Source organism: Oenanthe melanoleuca, chromosome 5 (assembly GCF_029582105.1).
Source record: "Oenanthe melanoleuca isolate GR-GAL-2019-014 chromosome 5, OMel1.0, whole genome shotgun sequence".
Lineage (NCBI taxonomy): Eukaryota > Metazoa > Chordata > Aves > Passeriformes > Muscicapidae > Oenanthe > Oenanthe melanoleuca.
The window spans coordinates 18,521,012-18,532,251 of NC_079339.1; the positions used below are offsets into that span (position 1 = coordinate 18,521,012).

An 11,240-nucleotide genomic window follows, 5' to 3' on the forward strand; every position below is an offset into this window, starting at 1 on the left:
TTCAAAAACATTACAAATACCTTTTACAGGAACATAAAAAATAAAATTAGTCAAAGTTCACAGAATTAACACATACTTATAACATTTCTTGAATGTAAAATTAGACATCTCTTGAGGTAATTTCTGTGGTTTTTTAAAATAACATAACAAAAAGAAAACATTTTGTGGCACAAAGGAGCTTAATGTTTCAAAAATTGCTTAGTCGAAGTTAACAGCTGAAAACTAGGGGACTTCAGTCAAAAGTGCACTTTTGATAAGGTAAAGGAAAACATATCACTTTGCATAAATTATACTGCTATTTTTCATATCTATCTAATCTGAATTGTGAGGATCAGGCAATAGCTGAGAGAACAACTTCAGTAAATGATAAAAAATACCAAATAAAATCTACAAAGCTGAGCTTCCCATATAGGTACATCAGCATTTAAGAACTGTATAAAATAAACTTTTTCCCAGCAGTTTTTGCTCAGAGACCCAAGGACAAGACTAGACTATTATAACCCTCCTGCATCTGACAAAAGAGGGTAAGAAGTAGAAATACAAGGCACAGCTTCTGCTTCTAGCTTGGGTTGTGAACATTATACTACCTTATAGTAAAAAAAAAAAAAAAAAAAAAAAAAAAAAGTTTGCTTTTAAATTAGTGGATGATATGTATGTTGTTCAAAAGTCTGCAGACTCTTTGGCAGTTTCTGGAAAGGGAGATGTAAGTATAACTTATTCTATGCAACGTCTGTGATGTTTTGTCATTGAAAGGCAAATGAATTTGAGGGACTTGCAGTGAATAAACTAATTGGTTGCAGAGAAAGTACAATTTGGCAGGGGGGAAAAACTGAACTAACATTGGATTCTCTGCTTTGTATTCAGTTCTGCACATCCCGATGCGGGCTGTAATCACAACTAAGATAAGCAAATTGTTGAAGATTGTAAAGGCACAGGCCAGGGCTGGTCGAGTCACCGGAGAGAGCTAAAGCCCTGCCTTTCATAAATAACCCGAGAGAAGTGCTGTCTCAGATAGAGAGCGGCGGGAACCACGGACTTCCAGCAGCTCCTCTCACTGATGCTGGAGCACCGCGCACGGCTCTAAGGGATTTCAGGCACGGGGAGCTGCAGGGCTGGGGAGCAGAGCAGAGATGTGTGAAATCCTCACAGTCCCCGAATGCCGGGACTCTGCACCGTCTGCAGAGTGAGTGAACACACTTGAGTGAAAGTCTCTGAGCAGTGATGTGCGGTCCCTGTCCGTGAGAGTCTCTCAGCAGTGATGTGTGGTCCCTGTCCGCATCCCTGTCCGTGAAAGTCTCTCAGAAGTGATGTGCAGTCCCTGTCCGTGAGAGTCTCTCAGAAGTGATGTGCAGTCCCTGTCCGCATTCCCTGTCCATGGAAGTCTCTGAGCAGTGATGTGCGGTCCCTGTCCGCATTCCCTGTCCATGGAAGTCTCTGAGCAGTGATGTGCGGTCCCTGTCCGCATTCCCTGTCCATGGAAGTCTCTGAGCAGTGATGTGCAGTCGCTGTCCCTGCTGTCCCCGCTGTCTCCGGTCCCCGGTCCCGCGGAGGAGCGGGCAGGGCAGGTTGATCTCCCCGCTGCAGCTCCCCGCTCCCCGGGTCGTGCCTCCAAGCGCCTCTAATTGGATTTGTGGCCGTGTTGCTGCCTCCCGAGGCGGCGGCGGGCGCGGGGCCGTGTCCCGGGGGAGGCGCTGGGCGGCTCTGCGCGCATAAAGCGGCGGAGCGCGGCCGTGCGGGGAGAGCGCCGTGGGACCAGCCCCGCTCCGGCCGTGCCGCGGCAGCTGCGAGGGACACAGGCCCAGAGCAAGGTACCATCCTCCCCGGCCCCTGTCCCGCCGGAACCGGGCTGCCCGGCCAGGGAACCGCACCGGGAGAGGGTTCGCTGTCCGCGCTCCCCTCCCAGCCCCGCGCCCGGGGCGCGCAGCGCCTTCACCCGCCGCGCTTTCCCGCAGATGCAGAGGTGCACCAGCTTCCTGCTCCTGGCTTTAATCCTTTGTGCCACCCTCTCGGAAACGCTCGGGCTGGTTTTCTCGGTAAGTATCTGCGGCTGAGCTAGCGAGGAACCGTGAACATCCCACTGATAGATGCCCTTAGATATAGGGATTGCAAAGGATGCAGCACTCAAAATCATTTCGGGCTATAAACAGTTTGCCTTTTTTTTTTCTTTTTTTTTTCTGTTTGTTTATTTTCAGCTAAGAATTTGGAGATTTTAAATACTAGCTCCCTTGAAAAAAAATACCGTGACTAACAATGTCTAGTTGTTAGCCCAAAATGGAATGGGTTCAGAAAAACTCTGCCTCAGAAAAGATGATGTACATAGGGACTTCTTCTAGGAAGAGGCTGTCGTGTAAACCCAAGCAATAGAAAGAAGCACTGCTGCTTGCCAAGGTGGCTGTCTGGTGGTAATATCAACTTCAAGTATAAAGTCGAAATTTCTGCCTCCAAAGTGTGATTTGCAGTCATTATTTATGTAGTGTGAAACTGTCAAAGCACATGGATGTCAATAGCAACACTACAGACTTAGGGAGGGGGCAAGGGCTCACCATGAATATTTACTTCAATATGATCGGCTTTATTTTAAATATACTTTTTCTTGATTTTGAGCCTTCAGAAGATTCTTTCTGCTTAAAGAATGTCCTTTTGAGTGTAAGTCGTGCAATAACCTACTTGTGGTTTTTTTTTCTTTAAGGCAAAAGACAAAAGGGGTTGGACTTTGAATAGTGCTGGTTATCTACTTGGGCCACGTAAGTGAGGCACTTTTATTTTTCCTCATTATTTCAAAATGCAAAAATTGTGTTATTCACTTCTCTGTATATAGCAATTTTGTCTAAACCTGCAAGACTGAAGAAAGTCATTTGGGAAAACGCTTACTTAGATGTTTGCTACATGCCTATCATTGAACTGAGTTGTCTTAGACAGCTGTTCTTTTCTAAAGAAGTGTGATGGGGGGGCTTATGTCCAGAAACACATCTGCTTACATTTTGTGCTTCTGAACTGTAATTTTCATATGACAAATATGTGATCACCAGAAGAGTGAAAAAATCTTGCATCATTTTAGATGTCAAGGGCAGAATGACAACTTGTGGTATTTGGCACTTCTTCATCTATTTCAAATTTCACTTTAAATCTTTTTACAAACTTTCACTATTTCAATTTGTTATAATACATTTTTTTTAAAAATTAAAGCAAAATTAATTAAAACAGTGTCTTGCAAACTCAAGACTGTTAACAGTTCACTGTATGAAAAATCAATATACAGGAGTACTGGTTTACAGGTGGAGATAACAAATACAGGCTGTAAGAAAAGTAATGCAGAACTAAGCTGTCTCCAATATTTGTCCTTTTACCATTAATTCTTGTGAATGTGATAAAGTTCATCACTAATGTTTCTATATATTCAATCTCAGTAACACATAGACAAATACTACACATACTTACTCTGACACTCTTCATTCTTTTTAGCTAGCAATAAGGATACATTTTAAAAAGGAAAGGAATTTAATTGATCTTAAATATGTTAACTGGTTCTGTAAATGTCTAGAAGTGTATTTGCCCAAAGCAGATCTAAGCAAATTGGGAAAAATACTGTGGGGAAATGTGCTTGTCAAAGCCTTATATTTTACATCTAAGCCTGGATAATATGAATCATGCTTAGTTGCAGTCATATTGATCAGCTTTTACTGATAAAGGAAATGCCTGTGGCAAGGGGAGGAGAAGAGGCACCAGGGGCATGTAAGAGTTTCTGGAGGTTATTCATGTAAACTATCTGTAGTTTTCTTTTAAGCACACTCACCAGCAATACCCTCTTAAAGAGAGAGGAAAGGCTTGTAAGAACAACTTCCCAGTTCACATGCAGATATACCCTTACATTTTTTTCTTTACAACTTCTGAATCCAGCAATAACTTCAGCATAGGACTGGGTCTGTAATTTATATAAATCACAAGCACAGATTTGGAAGAAAGATTATTGTGTTCAATGACACATTAGCTTCTTGTAACTTTGTACATCAAACTGCCCAACATGATATTTTCATGGAAATCCACGAAAAGCAAGCAAGAAAGGAAAGGTTGTTGCTAAGTCAATTAACTCCTCTGATTTTTAATTTATTTATCAGATGCAGTAGATAACCACAGGTCTTTTAATGACAAGCATGGTTTCACTGGTAAACGTGAAATACCACCTGATGAAGATATTAAAGCAGGTAATGAAAATCTGGAAACCAGCATTTTTTATTTCTTCTTTGTATTAAGTAATTTACTTGCTTTTGAGCTCATTATTGAATAAAAAACTGTTTCTGCATTTCAACAGAAATCCTAATAAACATATGAAAGGAAGAAAAAGGTCATTTGGGCATTCAGTGTGATATTTCTATGGTTATGGATTACAACCTCTAAATGATTAAGAAAATGTATCACAGTTTTGCTGCTTTAAATATGTAATAGATCATATTGCTTTGAAGAAACTTTGTTTTTTTCCTCTTTTCATATGTTCAAATAAGTATTTCAAATGTCACTCTAGCCACTCCAGAGTTAATTGTTTTTTGGCAAAGAAGACAGTCCATAAAGGCTGTCAGTAATGAAGGCTATAGAAAATACAGTATTTCCTATGATTTAGCAAGGTGGATTATCTTCCTTAAAAGGTTCAGAATGTGGTCACAACTCAAGTCAAAATGTTTAGTTGTTGCATGTGTCAGAATTTAGTAAATGGCAATGAAAAGGGTGCAGCTTTATTCTGGATTTGTCATCCAAAGCTGGGCCACTAAAATAAATGTCTAGACTCCCTTTATGAAGAGAAACTGACAACATCTTGGTTTTATTTTGAACACTTATTTCAGGATAAGGTGCAGAAACTTCTAGAAAAACCTATTTTATCTCCTGAGGAGAAACTAAACCTGCTGCAGACATCCAAATTGAGTTGGGCTGCATCTCATCCTTAGGCTGATAAAAGTGAGCACAGTACTTACTGAGTACATTTATCACTGCACTAATGGGGGCACAACAAAGGTCTTGGAGCCTATTTTAAACACACCTAGTACAGCACAAATGTAGTTAACACTAAATAAGTTCATAAATAAAGGACATATGCTTAATTACAATCTCATACATATATACTTCTTGAAGAGAAGAGAAACATTAATAAATTTCTGAATTGTTAACACTCTCTGAAGGACTGTCAGTTCAGTTCTGGTACACAGTTACAGAATGGGAGTTTGTGTGGGGTTTTTTTGGGGCTGTGCTTTGGTTTGTTTGCTGGTTTTTAAGGGAAAAAACAACTCTGCTGTCTCAAATACTGGTGTTAAAATGATATATGGCCAGTCAAAAACAATGTAAAAGTTCTTGCAAAGGACTGTGCTCTCCTTGAAGGAATGCTGCAAAATTCATAAACTCTCCAGACAACCTAGAAAAATTTGTAAGCTGTATTAGGGACTGAACACTAGGTCCAGGAAAAAAGCCCTCTACAAAACTGGAAGTATTTCTGAGCATAATCAGTCAAATCTTCCAGTTACAAGATCATAATGGCTTGTTTACTGAAATCTGCAAGTTATCCACTATGCAGAATTAAGGTCAATAGCAGAGCAATACATAAGTACAGTATTTCCTAGTCACTGAGGAATAATATTTATCCAATAAATATCACATGGATAATAAAATTTGGGTAAAAATGTAACTAATACAATAGTAAAAAGATCCATAACAGGTTAGGTGGATATAAAGGTTAAGGAAAAATTTAAAAAAAAGTATTATTGATGCAAATAATAATAACATCTTCGTGGGAGTTCAAAGACTGGTAGACAAGATTTTTAGGTGCAAGCCTATTAAATGCATTCTTAAGTGCTTATTCTCCATGTACCAGAAACCTTTGTGTCCCTTGCAACCCTCATCAATGTTTTAAATTTGTGCTGCAGAGCTCAGTCTGCCTTCTGACCCATCTGATAATGTTTTCAGTGATGTAATAATGGACTGATGGTTCTGGTACCCATATCTGTGTGCAGAGGATTAAAAATCTTGGGGGAATTATTACCATTTGTTCTTAAGAGAGAGGAGTTCTCCATCCTCCTAAAAATAGCAAGGTGTCTTTCTCCAATTCCCTGCTGATTTTTTGTATCTCTCATTTACAGATGTATGCAGAAAACATCTTTCTCAAAAGTGCAATAACAAGCACCCATTAGGTCATTAAAATAGCATCAAAAAGCTATTTTCACAAGCTTGAAGACAAGTGTATTTGATTAGATACCTATGTAAAAACATAGTTTTCTGGACTTTAGAAAAACACCCAGGCCTAGGTTTTGGGCTACAAATCACTTCTAGATCATTTGAAAGGCTTATTTGGAACAAAGTCAGGTTACATGAACGAACTTCTAACTGTTTTGTAAAGCTGATGAATTTGTTTGCTAAATTTAAAATTTAGTCTGTCCCTGCAGGCTCAGGTGGACACAAGGGAGAGAGCTGGAACAGATTTCATAAGGCCTAGAGACCACAACCATGAAGGTGTCAAAGCAGCTGCTCTGCAGCCATGGCATACAAAGCTGGCTGATTTTTACTCTGAGAATTGCAGTTACCTACCTTATGGGGGCTTTTCCTGTCCATGAAATGAGGTTTTCCATCCAGGTTTTTAAGGAAAAAGGAATTTCAGATAGTTTTGGAGGGTTTTTTTCTGTCCCCAGTGTCATTAGGATACTGCTGGGAACCAGGGAAAAAACAGCCTTGAAGCCTTGGATTTCTCAGACTGCTCAAGGACAAGGAATTATAACAATGATTAAACACCTGCTGGAGACATGAGAGATGTGATATTTTGCAGAAAGCATGTTTTCAAAGAGGTGTTGCCTTCTTGGACCGATGAGTCTTTTCTATTCTGTATTGCACAAAGTACCCTATATATAAGTGTAGTGTTTCTTTAAATAAAACTCTTTTTTGCTTCTCCATTACATGAAGAACTATGTTGCATTATCCTTTTCAATGCAACACCCCAGAGTACTCATAAACAACCACAATATTTCATGCAATGTGTCTTTGAACCATGTTACCTCTGAGTAACAACCAGCTGGTTTTGCAGGGAGCCTTGGAAGACCCGTGGCTGATGAAAACATTGTGCGCACAGTAATCGAATTTTTGACTTACTTGCACCTGAAAGGTTAGTGAATGCCTTTTAATCTGACACAGTTGCTGGTAGGAAATTTACTGAGGAGGCAAGACCATCCCTTAATGTACACATCTGCTGCAGATTTGGGTGTACAAGACCTGGAACAGCACCTGGCATCACTCACACACAGAGTGCAGGTGGTCCTGAAAAATCACAGCTCAGAGGAGACCTGACACCATTCCATTGCTTGTTAGTGACCAAGGACAAACATCTCCCTTTTTGCACGTGTTCTACAATAAAGTTGCATGATAAAATTGCAACAACACTGAGCTGGGTGTTAGCAAACAGCTAAGAGTTCTGTGAAGTGAAAATTCTGTACAGCCTCACAGTTGTGACAGGAATTGCAATGCTGAGCTTACAGCTGATTCTGTAAGAATGGTAACTCCACTATGGAATTCAGTGAAGAATAAATTCATCTGCTGCTGAATTTTCATTAGTTTTTCTTTAAAACTCCCCCCAAAACCCACAATATTCAGCTTTTAAAAGCCTCTTCAGCTCTTCTAGAACTGTCTACACAATGTATAAAACTAGAATACATACAACAGGTAGAAAAAATTTATTCTACTGCAAAAGTTTGAAGGTTTTTTCTGTCTCAAGAAGTAGACAATTCAATAAATCAGCAACTTCTATATTCTTACTTTTATATACAACAAATTATAAGCAGCTTTGTGGCAAGTGTATGCTGTGGAACTGTGTGTACATTTGTGTTTTAATTTCATTATTAAAAGAGGCTTTCAATAGATGAGTTCATTTTCTGCATACCCAGGATGCTTTTTACTCTTTTTTTTGGAATTATTTGTATCCACCCAAGGAAAATAACTCTCATTACTAAAATGTGAGTCCAGTGTTTATTGAATTGAATTTGCATTTGAAAATAAAACCTCTTTATAGCTAGTCCTAAGGGCCTGAAATAATTCAAATACATATTTAAAGTAGATTATTAGCATATATATTTACTGTGGATAAAGTAGTAGTTTATTTGTTGCACCATTGTGAAGAAAGAGCCCAAAACACTCCTTTACTCTGCTGTGTGAGCCTAGGAGGTAAAATAAATGTTTGGACACAGCAAAAGGGGTGTAAAACAAATTAAACTCAAGCACACACCCTCTGCCTAGGCTAAAAGCTGCTAAATCAGACAAGAAAATAAAAAGCATCTCACAGAACTACAAATTACTTCTTCCCTGGAGCAAATGAGCTAAAAAGGCTCCTTTCTTAGGATGGTGGTGACTAACAGTTGTATTTTTATTCAGAAAAGGTGGTGGCATTATCATGTCCTCATGAGAAACAAAAAAATGGATCTCCTGGTCTGGCTTTTTTCAGACGTAGTTCTTGTATTCTCAGGCTGCAACAGTCACAGAATGTTATCACTTATTATCTCTTAACAATATTCATTGGAAAGGCTTAGTACAAACTCTTACACAAACACAGAACTGTAAACTAAGTAGGAGAAAACCATATTTTTTCATGATAGAAATCCTTTAACACATTTGTTTAAATGAAATCCTACTACATCAAATACATTGGTTTAGATATGTTCCTTGGTGGGGGAAGGGGGAAAACCCCACTCATGGGGTTCAGATTCAGGCACTGGTTATTCAGATTAGATATACACTTCAATCTGCAAGAAAAAGACATTACTTTTACTGCTAAGAAGTACCTTGGAAATAACTAAAACTGGCCTTCATCTTTTTCTCTTGGAAATTATTCCCTCCAGCTTTAAGTGCTTCTCATAAAGAGCAACAAGTAGAATGGCAGCTGTAACTAGATAATATTAAGTCTAATGAGATGCTGGGATCCAGCAATATCAATTGACATAATAAAATTAATGTAATTGTTGTTCTGTCACTGCTGTTTCTAAAATGCTGAAATTGTATCAGGAAGATATTATTGACATGCAAAAGAAAAATCCCCAATATTTTATAAATTAAAATAAGAAAAGTTCAAAGATTTGTCTCTTATAGTTGAGAAAAATATTAGAAAAATTATATTACTGAAACTGGATTTCATTACTTAATTGCTAAGATAAATATGCATACTTACATATGTGTTAATTATATTTTTTTTTCCTATTTTGCAGAGGTGGGAGCACTGGACAAGCTACCTACACCAGAGGAAATGAACCAGTCTTGAAGAATGCATTTTTATTTTGTTGCAGTGTAGATTTAGACAGAATTCTAAACAAAAGACCAAAATGACCTGAAGTTAAGAGTTATGGTTTGCATTTATCTGATAAACGATAAACAGCATTCTGTCCTCTGGTTGGTTTGTTGGATTTTTTTGTTTTTGCTTTTTTTTTTTTTTTTTCTTCCTTCCCTCTCCTGCAGTGTTACAGTGTGTAATTTTGCTTTGGCAAAATTTTTCTGTAGGTAAATGATAAAATAAAAATAAAGAGCAACTGAGTTGTTTCATTTTACAATTATGTACATACCAGCACACAATGCATCATATATAAAGCCCAGGGTAAATTGTAGCATTACACTGCATCCATACAGTATTAGACCAAATAAATAGAGCAATATTAGAGCAAAATAAAACATATACACTATATACTGGGTACTTTAAATAACAGGAAAATAACAGTGATTTCAGAGTACTGCCATGTAGAATCATTTTAGGTCACAGATCTGTCTATACTTCTGTGCTTCAAGGAAACATTACTTTGCATTAACATGAACATTCATGTTGTCATAGACACAAAATAAATTCCTTTTCATAATAAATTTCATATTATTGACCTGTATTACACCAGCCCACTGGCTGGAGCACACCTTGATGCAATGCAAATGTAAGAGTTCTGTGCAGGATTACACAAATCTTGGGTGTAGGATTCCTGGGGCTGTGCTCCTTAATGAAGAAAAGCTCCTGGCTGCTGCCAGATCAAAAATACACCTCATGAGATGCTTTATTCTGAGTCTAGCAAAGCACTTGGATCCATGTTTAATCCATGCAAAACAGCTTTGATGTGCTGGACCAGGATGCTGGGCCTGCACACAATAAATGTCAGATCAAGACTGAGGAAAGGTTTGAGAGGATACAGAGCCTTAGAAAGGTTTTTCATATTCAGATGACTTTCAGCCTCTGCAATGAAATATCATCCTTTCAAAATGCTGACATGCACTGGAGTGCACAGACTGACAGAAATTTTGCAGACCTTTATTATCTAATCTTTTCCACTTGTAGCATGGCAAGATTCTAAAAGCCAAGCCACCAGTGTGTGCTTTGTACCCTCACAGCTATCCCACCTTGTCATTCTGTGCTCTCCCTGTGATAACCACTCAGCCTTTGATCTATTGTCTGATGTTCCCACTTTCCAAAGTCTGAAAATACACTTCACATCAGATCCAGTGAGCTTCTGAGCAAACCCTTCACACCATGTTTTACTGGATTTCTTTTGGGTTTTTAAGAGTAATGAAAAAGGTATGTATTGCATTAATATACATGCTGCTAGTTCAACATTATTTAACAAATTTATGGGCTTCCCAAAAGGGGAAAAAAAGAATAGAGAGAAATTTAACTTTTGTACATTAGTATAGCTCAGTAAGTCCAAACCCTCATTTCCATTAGTAATGTCCACACTTCTTACAAAATCTTGAAGTAGAGCTCACTAAGACCAAGAGTTTTCCTTTTCATTGCCTTCCATGGCCTTTGGTTCATCGACTGTTAAAACCCAGGATTTATTTGAAGTGCTCAGTAGCAAACCATCTCTGGCAAAGCAGCTGAATCTATGATCAAATTAAAGGGACTTCATTTTAGTATTGAATTTCTTTCCTTTTCAAAAAGGATAAGAAATTTGAAACACTAGGATTAGAAAACAGTTATTACTTTGATCAAATTACCTCACCTTCAGCTCCTTAAAGCTGGAGTTGTCCTGTTAGAATGGTTATTAAAAATTCTGAAATTTGAGATTATTTGAAATAGTGGAAAACTCACAGGATCAGGGAGATTTACAGCACTGTCCAAACAGGGATGCTCACAAGGTTCTACATTGTGCTGCACTGTTTTATGCATGCATTATAGAAACTAGATTATTATAAACTAATTACCAAATGCAGCCCACATGATTTCACTCGATAATTTCTGCATTCAAACACATATTGAT

At 38.3% G+C, this 11,240-nt stretch overlaps 1 protein-coding gene across 1 annotated transcript; it reads left to right on the top strand.

Moving 5' to 3' along the window:
- The first annotated feature begins 1,711 nt into the window (after positions 1-1,711).
- GAL (galanin and GMAP prepropeptide) lies at positions 1,712-9,539 on the top strand. Its single transcript, XM_056492985.1, has 6 exons — positions 1,712-1,808; positions 1,953-2,033; positions 2,690-2,744; positions 4,116-4,202; positions 7,055-7,132; positions 9,219-9,539. The coding sequence occupies exons 2-6, from the start codon at positions 1,953-1,955 to the stop codon at positions 9,269-9,271; spliced, it is 354 nt and encodes a 117-aa protein (XP_056348960.1). The 5' UTR covers positions 1,712-1,808; the 3' UTR covers positions 9,272-9,539.
- The last annotated feature ends 1,701 nt before the right edge of the window (positions 9,540-11,240 follow it).

What these genes read in the sequence shown, in the direction of transcription:
- GAL (XM_056492985.1), top strand. Translation starts at nt 1,953, where the DNA reads ATGCAGAGGTGCACCAGCTTCCTGCTCCTGGCTTTAATCCTTTGTGCC. An exon ending in TGGTTATCTACTTGGGCCAC is followed by an intron (nt 2,745 to 4,115) that starts GTAAGTGAGGCA and finishes TTTATTTATCAG; the next exon opens with ATGCAGTAGATAACCACAGG. An exon ending in TGATGAAGATATTAAAGCAG is followed by an intron (nt 4,203 to 7,054) that starts GTAATGAAAATC and finishes CTGGTTTTGCAG; the next exon opens with GGAGCCTTGGAAGACCCGTG.